This window comes from Gymnoscopelus microlampas, assembly GCF_963454915.1.
Source record: "Gymnoscopelus microlampas genome assembly, chromosome: 7".
Classification (NCBI taxonomy): Eukaryota; Metazoa; Chordata; class Actinopteri; order Myctophiformes; family Myctophidae; genus Gymnoscopelus; species Gymnoscopelus microlampas.
In genome coordinates, this window is record NC_139944.1 from 3,711,701 (window position 1) to 3,728,657 (window position 16,957).

Genomic DNA, 16,957 nt, shown 5'->3' on the forward strand with positions numbered 1-16,957 from the left:
GAGATTGTAGATCAGCTATTTTCAGAATGAAGTATGTCATACGTTGAAAAAACGTACTCTCAAATAACAACTTAAATTAAGTCTGCATCAAGTGAGGCTTGAACTAGCGACCTTGAGATTGTGAGGCTTCATTTAAGGGAGACGCCATTGGCCCAACAGACAAGTAACTGTGAAAAAGGAGATCACACAGATGATACAGTTTCACGCAAATAGCTGAAAAATCCTGGGCTTAAGTGTTTTTCAAACTGCTCAAAATTGCGGACAATCTAAGGGCGATGCTTACTGGTCAAAGCGATAGATGTGTTCCTCATGAGTCAAGGCACAAGTGTAAGCAAGTTTCACGACTTTCGGCCAAATGAGGCATGACTTTTGCCTGTTTAAAGTTTGCATTTTCAAAAAATTGCTATAGCGCCCCCCTTTGGCCAATTGGAGTGAGATTGGTTTCAGTGATATTTGGAATGACTCTCTACATTACTGCAATGTTTCAAAGAAATGTGAGTCTTGCATGTATGTGTTAGGGGCAGATGAATAATTTTCATAAAACTGCAATAGTTAAAATCTATTTCCTCTGCACAAAACATTTTACACATGAACTTAGGACCTTTGCCGACAAAACAAAAGCGGCGGATTTTCCATAAGTGAAAAAATGCACAAGTTATGAGCCAATGGCTGTTTTTCATATAATTCAAAATGGTGGGCGATCTAAAGGTCAGAGGTCAAAAGTCAGACCACGAAAGTTGTCGGGCATGAAGAGACGCATGTGTGTATTGAAGTTTCATGGTTGTAGGTCAAACAGGGCATGAGTTGTACCTGTTCAAAGTTGGCACTTTCAATTGAGTGCTATAGCGCCACCCTTTGACGAATGAGTGTGAGAATTATTTCTTGGTAGTTTTTCATGAGCATCTACCATATGGCCGAGTTTCGTAAAAAGCGTATGCACGGTTAAGCCAGAACTTAACATATGAAGGGCTTTTCCCCTGTATGAGTCCTCATGTGTCTTTTTAAATGTGTACAGCGTATACCACAGACTGTACAAGTAAAGGGCTTTTCCCCCGTATGAGTCCTCATGTGTTCATTCAAATCAGTACAGCCTCTACCACAGACTGTACAAGTGTACGGCTTATCCCCCGTATGAGTCCTCATGTGCCTTTTTACATTAGTACAGCCTGTACCACAGACTGTACAAGTAAAGGGCTTTTCCCCTGTATGAGTCCTCATGTGTATTTTTAAACAACCCATTCGACTAAAAACTTTCTCACAAACGCTGCAAGTAAAAGGTTTTTCCCCTGTGTGAGTCATAATGTGTCTGTTTAGATCATTCTTGCTACAGAAGCCTTTGCCACAAATTTCACAAGTTAAGGGCTTTACCCTGTATGAGTCATCATGTGTTTTTTTAAATAGATCCTTTGGCTAAAGCCTTTGTCACAAACGATGCAAGTAAAAGTTTTTTCACCATTATGAGTCCCTGAGTGTTTTTTTAAAGCTGCCTTTTCACTAAAGCCTCTGCCACAAACAGTACAAATGTAGGGCTTTTCCCCTGTATGAGTCATCATGTGTCTTTTTAGTGTACTCATATTACTCCAGCCTTTGCCACAAACCGTACAAGTAAAACACTTCTTCCCTGGGTGACTGCTCATGGGGTTTGCTTGTTTTGATGATTTTAGGTCCTGGCTGTGTCCTTCCATATTTTGTGTCTTGTGTGATTTCAGTGTGTTTAAAGCTGACTGAGCTTCCCTGGTCTCTTCCCAATCCTCATCACTGCCATCATTGTCAGATTCAGAACAGTGTGAAGAGAGGTGCTGATCATCACCAGTTGGCTGTGAGGTTCCACAGTCCTCTACATGAACTTGTGTTTTCGTGGGCTTTTCATCTGTATGCGTCATAAGGTGTCTTTTAAAACTACCCGTTTGACAGAAGCCTTTGCCACAAATTTGACAAATAAAGGGCTTTTCCTCTGTATGTGTCATCATGTGTGTTTTTAAATGTCGCTTGTCACTATAGCCTTTGCCACAGAAAGTACATATGAAGGGCTTTTCCCCTGTATGAGTCCTCATGTGTCTTTTTACATTTGTACAGCCTATACCACAGACTGTACAAGTGTACGGCTTATCCCCCGTATGAGTCCTCATGTGCCTTTTTAAATGAGTACAGCCTTTACCACAGACTGTACAAGTAAAGGGCTTTTCCCCTGCATGAGTCCTCATGTGTATTTTTAAACAACCCATTCGACTAAAAACTTTCTCACAAACGCTGCAAGTAAAAGGTTTTTCCCCTGTGTGAGTCATCATGTGTCTTTTTAGATCATTCTTGCTACAGAAGCCTTTGCCACAAATTTCACAAGTTAAGGCCTTTACCCCTGTATGAGTCATCATATGTTTTTTTAAATAGATCCTTTGACTAAAGACTTTGTCACAAACGATGCAAGTAAAAGGTTTTTCACCATTATGAGTTCCTGAGTGTTTTTTTAAAACTGCCTTTTCACTATTCTTCCCTGGGTGACTGCTCATGGGGTTTGCTTGTTTTGATGATTTCAGGTCCTGGCTGTGTCCTTCCATATTTTGTGTCTTGTGTAATTTCAGTGTGTTTAAAGCTGACTGAGCTTCCCTGGTCTCTTCCCAATCCTCATCACTGCCATCAATGTCAGATTCAGAACAGTGTGAAGAGAGGTGCTGGTCATCACTAGTTGGTTGTGAGGTTCCACAGTCCTCTACATGAGCTTGTGTTTTCATGTGTTCAGTTGAGGTGCTGGCTAGAGGCTCTGTCTCTCTGTTTTCATCATCCTCACTTTTCCCTGTTAGTAATGTCAATGTTGACCCATCAGCCTCCTCTGGTCTTTGAAGTAGCTCCTCTTTTATCCGTGAAGGCTCTGGTTCCTCCTGTTCCAGACTGGGGCTCCTTTCCTGCTTTTCAGGGGAAACCTCCTCTTTACACACAGGGAGGAGCAGGAAGTCTAGGCAGAAGATACAATGAGGGTAAAGCATTGAATGTTTGAACTAAACATTTTCTCTGTCTCTGTTCAAGTTGTTCTGCCACTCTGTTGACATCGACTTGCAGAGTGAAAAACGCATGAAAAATACATAAATCTCAATCTACATCAGCAGAGCACTATATCGCTTAACTCACCGAGTACAGTATTTAAAAATAAATAAAAAAATGTTCATGTTTGAGAACAATTCTGTGTCCAACAAAGTGTCCAGAGTCAGTACAGGTTTCAAATGCGTTTCAATGTTGACATCATTTTAAACCCAGGCAAGAATCCCTTTCTTTTAACACAATGCATCCTACAAGAGGTAAAGAGATGACATCTTCATTTGAACCATGCCTATACAGTATATGTATGGTTACTAGAAGTTCGGGCCGCTACGCGGCCCGAACGTCTAGCGTGACGCGTCGTTCACTTTGCAGTGCCACCTTACAGGCACCTCAAAGTGTGAGAGAGAGTTTTGTGCTCTCCTAAATCCACGGCAGGCTTTGAAAGTACCCACTTCAGAAAGAGGTGACGTGCATCACCTCTCCAATGACCAAAACCCACTATGGAAGCCGTCGAACTGGTGTGATCTGACGGCATCCTAGAATTTATAGGTAGGATGTGATGTCATGCGTGATGTCATGCTGTCGTGAGATTACGTCACACTGGCGTTGTGTCCATATTCGGAGTGATGCAACGTACATACAACATACTGACAACCGACATGGCGCAGGATTCAAATTGTATATATATATATATAGATGTCTGAGTCAGACATGCCTATCGTATCAGGTTTATGTATGAGTCATAGTGACATGCCTATATATGGGCGTATTGTTTTTTTAAACGGTTATGTCTGAGTCAGTGTGACGTGGCCGTGGTCCTGCCAATAAATGGACGTATCAGGTTTGTTTATGGTTAAGTCTGAGTCAGAGAGACGTCTACCGCCCTCCCAGTAGCCAATTTTAATATAGGATTCAAGTGCACATTTTCTTCATTTCATCATACAGTTCCTTTCAACATTTGTTGCATGAATTATGGTAGGATATCAGGATTTCTGTGTTTTTATTTATCTTTAGACATGAAGGGCCCTGCCCCCTAACCGCACACGGGGCTCTAGTGAGTGGCTCGCTTATTTTGGGGTTCCAAAATCATGGGATAAAACTTTCCCAAAAATAAGTTTAACCCCCTTGGGAGTCTTGGGACCCCCGCGAAACATCGCAGACCCCTTTGGACCCGCGCAAAACATCGCAGACCCCTTTGGCTGGCTTTTTTTTTCATGAAGGTGGTTGCTTGTTTATGGCGCACATCTGGCAACACTGACCTGTCTGCTTGTATGCCCTCCAACCTGGAAACCCAGTGCTAACTCGGTGTTGTTGTTAGCGGCTGCGTTGAGACACTGGCGTGTTTTAATGTTTTGTGTGGGATGTGCATGACATATTAGCGTGAGTGTGGTGTGATAGAGACATGACCAAAGTGAAAGCAACGGCGGGGGTTGAAGCCAAGTGGTCGCGTGTGTTGTTGGCCGCCTACATTTTTTAAATCTATATTTCTAATGAATGGAGAAAATGTTCTCAATTGTTCTCAAAATGAAACTCAATTGAGTCTCCTACTGAGTCTCCTACTGACCTGTCATCAACTTATTGGCTTAGGAATGCAACAAAAACATAGAATAAAAAGTAAGTAATTTATTCAAATTCAAAAGCAAAGTGTTCCTATTGTCACCTGGATGACATGTTGGGTCGCCAGCTTCATCCTCTCTTCCTATCCTCTCTTCATCCTCTCCTCCCATCTCCTCTTCTCTTTCTTCACCCCTTCCTGCTCTCTCCTCCTCCTCTTCCTCCTCCAGTTCCTCTGGCAGAGGCGGGGAGGGCACAGGACCGTCACATTCACTCAATCTCGGACGGCCACGTTTACGCTTCTTCGGTTTGATCACCACACACTGTACCGCAGGGGAGGGCTTCTGAGGTTCCACCACCATGTGCTGTACCGTCACACTGGAAACATCTGAGAGAGAGAGAGAGAGAGAGAGAGAGAGATACATTAAATATTTAACAACTATCAATTACTTTCTTTGAAAAAAAAAACAGCTTGTTTACATCCCGTTTATTTGTTGTGGAAAATGGCTTTATCTCCGTTTGTTGTTCAACTGGCCATAACTATGCAACGGATTACTGCAACCGGACAAAAATAGTTAAGAGGATATCATTGTGCACTTTAAGCAGTGCGGATTCTGTACTGTGCAAAGTTCTAAACCGAATTTTAGAATGTTGACAAAAACAAATGAGGAAACTTGGATAAAACTACTAAAATCAAAGGCAGCTTGTGGAACTTCATTCATGGTGCTACCGGTAAAGTGATGTTTTACATTCACACTCACCTGTCGGGATATTGGGGATAACAATGAAGGCATTCTGACAAGGTAGAGTGACGGGTTCTTCTTTAATCTGTGGAGGTTGTGGTTCATCCTTGACCAGACTGGGGCTCCTCTCCTCATGTTCAGGTGAATCCTCTTTACACACAGACAGAAGGAGGAGAGAGTCAGCACAACAACTCAGTGTTTCTCATTGGATGACATTTATTCTCCTACTCAAGAGTTCATTTCAGTATCACTGAAGTAAAGTGAAATATTTTTTTATTGTCCATTAGCTTCTTCCAGAGGGGAGGAGAAGTAAATATATAGACGCCTTATCAGACGTCGCACTGATAAGAACCAGTATGCGTGCATAGGCCGGCACCAAAAGAACCCGACTGCTCGTTTTAGGATGACCTTGGGTCATCCTAAAACATCCGAGAAGGGGTGCCCAAAAATCTTAAACAGGAAGTGAGTTATGGACAAAATTCTAAAGAACACCTAAACTGTTGACCGTTGACTCAAAAGACACAAAAAAAAAAAAAAAAAAAAAAAAGCATAACATTTGGCACATATGTCCCTTGGGTCATCCTAAGACACCCAAAGGAATCTGAAACAGGAAGTGAGTTATTGACAAAATTGAAAATGGCCGCCTACATTTTTTAAATCTATATTTCTAATGGATGGAGAAAATGTTCTCAATTGTTCTCAAAATGAAACTCAATTGAGTCTCCTACTGAGTCTCCTACTGACCTGTCATCAACTTATTAGCTTAGGAATACAACAAAAACATAGAATAAAGAATAAGTAATTTATTCAAATTCAAAAGCAAAGTGTTCTATTGTCACCTGGATGACATGTTGGGTCGCCAGCTTCATCCTCTCTTCCTATCCTCTCTTCATCCTCTCCTCCCATCTCCTCTTCTCTTTCTTCACCCCTTCCTGCTCTCTCGTCCTCTTCCTCCAGTTCCTCTGGCAGAGGCGGGGAGGGCACAGGACCGTCACATTCACTCAATCTCGGACGGCCACGTTTACGCTTCTTCGGTTTGATCACCACACACTGTACCGCAGGGGAGGGCAGACAGATGGGATACTTTCTCGGACGGCCACGGCCACGCTTCTGAGGTTCCACCACCATGTGCTGTACCGTCACACTGGAGACATCTGCGAGAGAGAGAGAGAGAGAGAGAGAGAGAGAGAGAGAGAGAGAGAGAGAGAGAGAAAGAGAGAGAAGATACATTGAATATGAATTTAACAACTATCAATTACTTTCTTTGAAAAAAAAAACAGCTTGTTTACATCCTGTTTATTCGTTGTGGAAAATGGCTTTATCTCCGTTTGTTGTTTTTTGGAGAGAAAAAACAAGCCACATTCAACTGGCCATAACTATGCAACGGATTACTGCAACCGGACAAAAATAGTTCAGAGAATATCATTGTGTACTTTAAGCAGTGCGGATTCTGTACTGTGCAAAGTTCTAAAACGAATTTTAGAATGTTGACAAAAACAAATGAGGAAATTTGGATAAAAACTACTAAAATCAAAGGCAGCTTGTGGAACTTCATTCATGGTGCTACCGGTAAAGTGATGTTTTACATTCACACTCACCTGTCGGGATATTGGGGACATTTATTCTCCTACTCAAGAGGTCATTTCAGTATCACTGAAGTAAAGTGAAATATTTTTTATTGTCCATTAGCTTCTTCCAGAGGGGAGGAGAAGTAAATATATAGACGCCTTATCAGACGTCACACTGATAAGAACCAGTATGCGTGCACAGGCCGGCACCAAAAGAACCCCACTGCTCGTTAAAACATCCTAGAAGGGGTGCCCAAAAATCTTAAACAGGAAGTGTGTTATGGACAAAATTCAAAAAGAACACCTAAACTGTTGACCGTTGACTCAAAAAGGCAAAAAGAAAAAAAGCATAACATTTGGCACATATGTCCCTTAGGTCATCCTAAGACACCCAAAGGAATCTGAAACAGGAAGTGAGTTATTGACAAAATTGAAAATGGCCGCCTACATTTTTTAAATCTATATTTCTAATGGATGGAGAAAATGTTCTCAATTGTTCTCAAAATGAAACTCAATTGAGTCTCCTACTGAGTCTCCTACTGACCCGTCATCATCTTATTGGCTTAGGAATGCAACAAAAACATAGAATAAAGAATAAGTAATTTATTCAAATTCAAAAGCAAAGTGTTCTATTGTCACCTGGATGACATGTTGGGTCACCAGCTTCATCCTTTCTTCCTATCCTCTCTTCATCCTCTCCTCCCATCTCCTCTTCTCTTTCTTCACCCCTTCCTGCTCTCTCCTCCTCTTCCTCCAGTTCCTCTGGCAGAGGCGGGGAGGGCACAGGACCGTCACATTCACTCAATCTCGGACGGCCACGTTTACGCTTCTTCGGTTTGATCACCACACACTGTACCGCAGGGGAGGGCAGACAGATGGGATACTTTCTCGGACGGCCACGGCCACGCTTCTGAGGTTCGACCACCATGTGCTGTACCGTCACACTGGAGACATCTGAGAGAGAGAGAGAGAGAGAGAGAGAGAGAGAGAGAGAGAGAGAGAGAGAGAGAGAGAGAGAGAGAGAGAGAGAGAGAGAGAGAGAGAGAGAGAGAGAGTACATTGAATATCAATTTAACAACTATCAATTACTTTCTTTGAAAAAAAAACAGCTTGATTACATCCTGTTTATTTGTTGTGGAAAATGGCTTTGTCTCCGTTTGTTGTTTTCAACTGGCCATAACTATGCAACGGATTACTGCAACCGGACAAAAAAAACTTAAGAGAATATCATTGTGCACTTTAAGCAGTGCGGATTCTGTACTGTGCAAAGTTCTAAACCGAATTTTAGAATGTTGACAAAAACAAATGAGGAAAATTGGATAAAAACGACTAAAATCAAAGGCAGCTTGTGGAACTTCATTCATGGTGCTACCGGTAATGTAATGTTTTACATTCACACTCACCTCGGATATTGGGGATAACAATGATTGCATTCTGACAGGGTACAGTGACGGGTTCCTCTTTAATCTGTGGAGGTTGTGGTTCCTCCTTGACCAGACTGGGGCTCCTCTCCTCATGTTCAGGCGAAACCTCTTTACACACAGACAGAAGGAGGAGAGAGTCAGCACAACAACTCAGTGTTTCTCATTGGATGACATTTATTCTCCTACTCAAGAGTTCATTTCAGTATCACTGAAGTAAAGTGAAATATTTTTGTATTGTCCATTAACTTCTTCCAGAGGGGAGGAGAAGTAAATATATAGACGCCTTATCAGACGTCACACTGATAAGAACCAGTATGCGTGCACAGGCCGGCACCAAAAGAACCCGACTGCTCATAAGATGCAATGGAAAAGTGGTCACAGCACTCACGTGTAAGAATGCTTCCCATCAAACTTTCAGAAGCAGTGGCGGAAGAAGGCTAATAATGTTTACTGTGATCTCTCGCTCTTTAAATATATAATACTTGATTTGTGTACTGGGTTTGGGGAGCTGTTGGGAATTGATCACATGAAACCTGCACCTGCACATGCAGTCTCAATGTTTATTTGTTCTAATGTAATATACAGCTTGTGTTACATCCTTCATAATGCTACTGTTAAGTGACATTTTACAATTTTTATCACACGATTTACTTATTTATTTACTTATTCATTTAACAGGGACAGTGCACATTAATCAACATTTCAGATCCATGTAAATGAGCCAGAGTTAGCAAATAGATCATTTTCATCTGTAGTCCCTGAGCAGGCTGTTAAATGTTTTGAAATAACTATCAGTACAAAATAGAAATATCAATACAATACAAGACAAGTAAACACAGGAGACAGCAAAATTCTGGTAAATTATTAAAAATGACACCAGTGACAAAATAAGAGCTGATAATTACCCATTACAAGTTTGGTTTTCTTTAAGCCATCTCTTAAAGGGCAAGACCACTTTGGTAGATGTTTGGGTTGTGTAGTTACCTTGCCATGCTGTAACTCCAAAGGTGGACAAGAAATCTAAAATAATTACTCCATTGATTAGAAAAAACAGCTCTCAAAGTCACTCTTTTAGCACATAAACGAACACAAACAAAGATGATTCAGACAATATAGAACATCACCAAACCCAGTACTGTTTGTTTTTTTAATAAAAATGTCAACTTCCTGTTGATTTTACTATTTGAAGATCTGGATCCGTGGATTTTCTACTTATTAAAAATGGCAAAATCAAGGGGAAGTTATTTTTTTTATTAAAAAAACAAACAGTACTGGGTTTGGCGATGTTCTATATTGTCTGAATCAACTTTGTTTGTGTTCGTTAATGTGCTAAAAGAGTGACTTTGAGAGCCGTGTCAGCATACAATGTAAGTCAATGAGGAGCATATTTAGAATGATCGATTTCTAAGCAATTATTTTTTATATCTTGTCCACCTTTGGAGTTACATCATGGCAAGGTAACTACACAACCCAAACCTCTACCAAAATGGTCTTGCCCTTTAAGGTCAAATTTAAAGTTGAATAATTGGTCTCTCTTAATTCAGAAGGAAGAATATTTCAGTCTTCCAGTCTCTAACAGAGAAGACATTCACACTCACGTGTCGGGATATTGGGGATAACAATGAAGGCATTCTGACAAGGTAGAATGGATTCCTCTTTAATATGTGGAGGTTGTGGTTCCTGGACCAGACTGGGGCTCCTCTCCTCATGTTCAGGGGAAACCTCTTTACACACAGACAGAAGGAGAGAAGAGGTAGCATCAGCACAACATCCAAAAGGGATTTTCTTATTGGATGACATTTATTCTCCTACTTATTGATTTGTTTAGTCACGATCACCAACGCTATTTATATGGTATCTTCATTGCCACAACAGTGATGTGGAAGGGCTTGCACAGAGTTCCATTGAAGTAAAGTGAATTACTTTACTTCAATGGCTACTTGGTCCGATCGTTTTTCACTCTACAGTACACCAAATCTCTGTGCCAAAAATAGCCGATCTACAAGCTTGCAGAAAGCTATTTTTGGCAAACATTCCCCCCAGAATAGGGGCTGTTGGGGTTCAAGTAGTCTGGGAGGCATTGCCTCAGAGCTTGGACAGCGGGGGCGCGGCCACTGCGTTGTGATTCAAATCAACAGCCAATGAAGAAAAGGGGGCGGGATCCAAATGCAGTGGGTGTTGCATCTAAATAGGATCGACGGGAAGCAATTTCCCCTTGAGAAATTTCGGCCGCCATTGTTGTGTACTGCTGTTTGCCTCTCGTCGGACTTTTTACACGAGTTGCACAGCTCCAGACCGGTAAGAGGCGTGTCCGCTCAGATTCAGAGCGTAAATTACATCCCGCCCACAAATCCCAGGGCTCTGGCCCAGAAGTTCCTCGCCGAGCCGGCGAAAACTTCTGGGAACTCAGATTAGGGTTCAAGTGGTTAACTGCTCGGAATCTACAAAATAGAGTACCGAAGTCCTGACTCCTGACGTCACTCCCGAGTCCCGGAAGAATTTTTTCTATTGAAAATCCCCACAGAGAAATCTTAGACTGCGTCAGATAAGAACTGTGTTCAAAAATAAAACAGATCAGCTTGGTGATTCTGTCAGGTATATGACTCTGTGTCGTTTATCTTAGAGACACACATACAGGTAACTTACACATTGTTACATGTTATCATTTTTTTTTCACCATAGCTCAAAATATGGTGAATTATTGTAGTGCAGGTAATTCTTCCCACCGATATTCAAAATTGAAGACCCCTGTTCTATATTCAAAACCTTCCGCGATTCTGCCTATAATCATATACCCAAAAGAGGCACAGTGGGTTGAAAGCGCTTCAATGATTTTCTCACAAGTTGTCATCTGTTGTTTGGACCTTTTAAGACAAAAATAAGTAAATCAAATAATGTGGGGGAAATAAGGATAAGGATAAGGATAATTCCTTTTAACAGGTCGTTCATGAAAGTCCTTGCGGTCTTGTTTCCAATGAGAACCTGTGAGCAATTAGGGGTTAAACTCAGGGACAAATTTCATTTCATCGACACATATGCTGGAATCGAACCTGGGGCAACCAGGGCCTCTGGCTCCCTAGACGGGCTCACTAACCACTCAGCTATGGCCGCCCCCTTCAACCTCACAACACATCACTTTGTGGAGTTGTGAGCTTGCAGAAAGCTATTTTTGGCAAACATTCCCCCCAGAATAGGGGCTGTTGGGGTTCAAATGGGTGAACTTAATCAGTTGTTTTGGGATAGTTTGACATAAAACAGGTGCAAGTATTTGCACCATATATCAACGCAAGGGCTCTTGGTAATCAACACCAGCGCACCAGCAAACCATGAAATATATCAAGATTTGAATGAATTAAGTAAATGTAAGTACTACCAGGACTCTATCAGAGTAGAGTTCGAAAATGTTCTCGAACTCAACTGATGGCCATGCTTGAGGCCGGGTTATTAGTCCAGTCTTTATGGACAGTCTTTACATTCACAAAGTGTACATTTTTGCTTATAACGTGCTGGCACACTTGGTCTTGTCTGAAAATGTAGTTGGCTGACATAAAAAGGCAAAAAAAAACTACAAAACCACAAAATATCCAAGAAAGGAGCACCCAGTCTGCCTTTTTCCTATGGTTTCTATGCACTGATTTGACCCGCCAACATCATGGCGGATGATCGATAAGTAACGGGGGACTTCACTGTAGTCAGAAGAATTATATTATTGAGTTACATTTGATAAAGTCTGTGTTCGGATTTAAACATATGATTTTCAAAATAGTGTTTGCACGTTCTCCCTTTTTGGTCCATACATCTACATAAAAGGTTCAGATGTAAAATACAACCCCATGGCCACGAATGTTACGATTACGTACGGCCCCTCAGAAGTACCTGTATATTGCGTATTGTTCAATAAAACACACTTTAATCCCATCGGTGGCCATTTTCTCCATATCCTTTCAACTACATGACCATATCGGTTTTAGACAAAAGCATTATAAATGTAACTGTGTTGTTTTACATTCTTTTGCCTAATAAATAAATAATAATAATAAATTTCAATCAATCAATCAAGGTGTATCAATAATGCATTATGATACATTATAACTATGAGAAAATGGCCACCAATCGGATTAAAATGCTTCTTATTTAACAAAACGGAATATACAGGTACGGAATATATACGTACATAATTGTAATATCCGTGGCAATGGGGTACGCACTTTAAAACTAAAACCACCTTAAATATTGTATTTATTTTAGTAACAGTTAATCTATTACTCAAGAGGGACATTGCCTGTCGCAAGATGATGATGTCATTTGTCCATACATGTGGTCAAGCCTGTTGTGTGGAAATAAGCCGCACTTCCAGCTTTATAGAGCGTCGCAGTTCCCGCCCACTTCCTGGTGCCGGAAGTAAATACTCAATGCATTTTTCCCATTGACTTTTACAAAGATATTTATATAAATTAATTTAAGCCTAGAATCAAGCTATCCAGGATACTGGTGAATCATGACCATAAAACGTTTGATTCTGTGAAAAAACTTTTTTGAAAACGGCAAAACAAAGGGTATTTATTAAATATAGTATATCATATCATTAAATATAAAATAAAAAAAAATCACAGAAAAAAAGGTTTTATGGACATGATTCACCAGTATCCTGGATGGCTTGATTCTAGGCTTAAATTGATTGATATAAATATTTTTGGAAAAGTCAATGGGAAAACTGCGACGCTCTATAGTGCTTACATAAGTTAAAGGGACTACACCATGAATTTTAACTTTTTCTTATTTTTTGTGTGTTTTTGGTCTCCCCTACCTCTCTTCTATCCTCAAAAATACTCCAGTTTGAACACTCAGGCTTTCACAGCAAATCTGGGGTTTTCTGTAAATTGGTCTAAAAACAGGCCAAACTGATTTGGTAAATTTGGTGATGTCACCAAATTTATGTCACTAGCACGTTTTTCAGTTCCAACCAAAAAAAAAAAACTTTTTTAAAAGAGAAATATTTTTCTTATTTATTTTTTTTACTTTTCCACACAGAACCAGGAGATAACATGCATACAAACTGGCTCAATAGCACCCCGTGCCAAACAGGACAATGTGGTATTGCAGGTGAAAGTCCTTTATAAGCCAGAGAGAAGTTAGTTGGAATGAGTATATCTGAGGCTTGATTTAGGCTCAAACCTTTTGAAAAACGTTTGAGGGACATAAACAATATGATATTAAATATTATTATTATTTTTTAAATTCATGGTGTAGTCCCTTTAAGACTTGTTCGAGCATTTTCAGCCAATTGATTTCTATTAGCTACACATACTATGTCTTGTGAAATGTGATATATAACCATATGCCATTATAAACTACTACAAGTCGCACTGTTTCAGCTGGAAGTGAGATTCCCCATTCTAGTGAATGAGGCAGCCTAGACTAGGGGGCGGAGCCAAAGAGTACACCGTCTATATGTCACTAATCACATGACCCAACAATCAATTCTCCAGTTCTAGGCAACACAGAAGGTGGGTGGGGGGGGGGGACTTTGTTCTTATTTATTATTGATGACACAGTTCAATGTTGAAAATTAGTGGTATTCCCTTTAAGGGTTTTTATTTGCACATGCATTCCTAAACCCTACATGGACAAATTACATCAACTTGTGACGGTTATTTTCCCGCTTGAGTAAAAGATGAACTATTTCTAAAATAAGAAAAAGAAAATATTTAAGGGGTTTTCAAATTTTGAATTTTAGTTATAGAGGGCAATTATAATGTAGTTTATTAAAGGCATACTAGCCACTTTTAGAGTAGTGAAGCTACCCACAGAGCTATTGGTTAATAGAATAAAGAAAACGTAAAAAGATTTAAAGAAAGAGTGCAAAAAGAGCAAAAAGAATGAAAAGAGCATCATCAAATAAAATCAAATGTACATGTGCATAAAAATAAAGAAAAAAACGTGGTATGTCACCTAACTTAGTGTAAACAACTTCACAGTATATTCTATATACATGCAGATAAATACAGCAGGTGCAGCAGGTGCAGTTCAGGCATAGTTGGGAAATGTAGTCCAACTAGTAGCGTATGATAGCTACATGTGAATACAAGAATGCTCGCCCTAAAACATGCTCACCCCGGGTCTAATCCGGCGACATCGGAACGGTCGCCACCAGGTATATCTAAACGTAACCTCAGTAAAACCATGCCTAAACCTAGCCTTATTCCTAACCTTAACCTCAGTAATACAATGCCTAAATCAACCTTATTTGTAACCTTAACCTCAGTAAAACTATACCTAAACCTAGCCTTATTCTTAACCTTAACCTCAGTAAAACTATGCCTAAATCAACCTCATTTGTAACCTTAACCTCAGTAATACAATGCCTAAATCAACCTTATTTGTAACATTAACCTCAGTAAAACTATGCCTAAACCTAGCCTTAATCCAACCCTATCACCAGAGGAAACGTTGTCATTGAGCGTTTCTCCAGAAGGTTTAGGGTTAGGGTTTAGAGTTAGGGTTAAGGTTAGGTTTAGGGTGAAAGTTAGGGTTAGGTTTAGGGTTTGTTAGTATGCAATGTTACATCGACAATTGACCCTACATATTTTTCATCTGGGTTAGGGTCTCATTTCTGCAAAACATACTGTGACAACGTTTTCTCTGGCTTATTCCTAACCTTAACCTCAGTACAATGAAAACCTCAGTAACACCTCATTAAAATAAAAATACAAGAACCGCTGGGGGCGAGAGGTCCGCAAATAAAATGGGGCGACTGTGTTTTTTTTCTGGTTACCCTACATTAAGTTAAGCTAGTGTTGAAACACATGTTTGAGTGATGTACTTTATTTAGTAAGACATGAGAACAACAATGGAAGTACAAATTCACAATACAAGGTATACTAAACTGGAAGGCTCATAAAGCACTAAGCTTGTTTAAAATGAGATCCCACGCACGCACACAAGTCATGATGACAATTAAGAGACAGACAGATATAAACACTACACTACTACAGAACGTCATACAATCAGCTTACAGGTTACTATGTAAAAACATGGTAAATGAAATGAAGCAGATGAACCAACCTGTTCTGTGTAGTTTGGTGTGTGGTTGTAGCATCACGTCCAGCAGTTTGTTTTGTTTCTCCAGCAGAGTTTCTAGTGTCTCTATCTCTCTCTGGAAGAGGATGCACATGAACTCTGCAGCCGCACTGAGGCGCTCCGACACAAACACTCTGACATTAAGCTTAACACGACAAACACCATCAGCACCACGCTGCTGTTCGTCCAAAACACACAATAATATCTCCTCTCCGACCGACGTCAGGTGTTCATTTATCGACAGCCGTACAGACTCCATTTGACTCGTTTTATCTCCTTTATGAGACATTTTTGTTGAGACTCTTTGTTGTCCTGAGCTACGCAACAAACTAGCACTTACTCCCGCCTCGTCCCCAGTGTTGCCAGGTTTTGCGAGAGAGAAACAAGCAACCTGGTCTATGAAAACAAAGCCCAAAAAGAAGCGAGCCTTGCCGTCGTCCCTTTAAAGGTAATATAGTCTACATTGGCTATTTTCAAAAATAAATGTTGACGAAAATGTTAACACAAATCGTGTATGGGGGTCCCTGGCATGAAATATTTTCAGATGGGGGTCCGCAGACAAATACATATTAATTTGGGGGTCCTTGACCTGAAAATGTTTGAGAAACAGTGGTTTCAACAACAATCGGAAACAAGCCTGAATAAGCCACTACACTTTAGAAACAAGCGCAAAAAAACTCAACCTAAAACTTCAACCTAAAACCAATCATTTACAAGAAACTTAACAGAAAAACAAGCCCAAAGTCGCTTATAATAAGCGGACATGGCAACGCTGCTTGTCCCGGCCCCCGGGCAACGTGGTTCAAGCATGCGCACATGGCGCAGTAAAGGATCTAAGCTGATCTAAGCGAGGCACTGTTGACTTTCGCCCCCTGGTGGAGGAAGGCGGGTGTAACTGTCACTCAGTGCTGGAAGAAGCACTCGCCTTTCTTTGTAGGCCTACTTAATATGTAAAACTAAAAGTATCTATACGGTATACCACAATGCAGAAATACTCTGTTACAAGTAAAAGTCCAATATAAAAAATGTACTTGAGTAAAAGTACAAAAGTATTGGCATCAAAATATAAATTACTTAAAGTACCAAATGTAAAAGTAGTCATTATGCAGAATGTCCCATTTTACAAGTTTGCAAATGCATGTTTTTTTAGTTTTTTTTTAGCAGATCTACAAGCTCACAACGAGTCGCAAAACCATGTGTTGTGAACTTGTAGATCGGCTGTTTTCAAATAGCCAAAGTATAAATAAGGCTGAAGTAGTTAATGTAGCCTATGTTCTTATTTTTTTTTTTGTAGCTAAAATGATCAAATTATTGTAGTGGAGTTTATAATTTGATCATCATCAATTTGATCAAAACTTTTGGACATAGCCATAGGCTACGATGTTTCAACCTTAGAGCAATGATAGGCCTATGAACTGCATAATGAAACTGTTACTAAAGGACTGCAAAGTAGCCCACTCAAGTACTGTACTTAAGTACACATTTGAGAATGTTTTACTTTACTGGAGTATTTTACATTTTCAGTACTTTAGGCTGCTTCTACTCCACTACATCT

General features: G+C 40.2%; 1 protein-coding gene across 1 annotated transcript; it reads right to left on the bottom strand.

Annotated features, from left to right (window-relative positions):
• Positions 1 to 1,714: 1,714 nt before the first annotated feature.
• On the bottom strand, positions 1,715 to 15,691 carry LOC311049464 (uncharacterized protein; the record flags this gene model as incomplete). The annotated part of the gene is made up of 9 exons (XM_084063039.1): positions 1,715 to 1,758; positions 2,150 to 2,950; positions 4,694 to 4,975; positions 5,349 to 5,480; positions 6,170 to 6,484; positions 7,538 to 7,852; positions 8,302 to 8,430; positions 9,921 to 10,046; positions 15,388 to 15,691. The coding sequence occupies 9 exons, from the start codon at positions 15,689 to 15,691 to the stop codon at positions 1,715 to 1,717; spliced, it is 2,448 nt and encodes an 815-aa protein (XP_083919165.1).
• Positions 15,692 to 16,957: the final 1,266 nt, after the last annotated feature.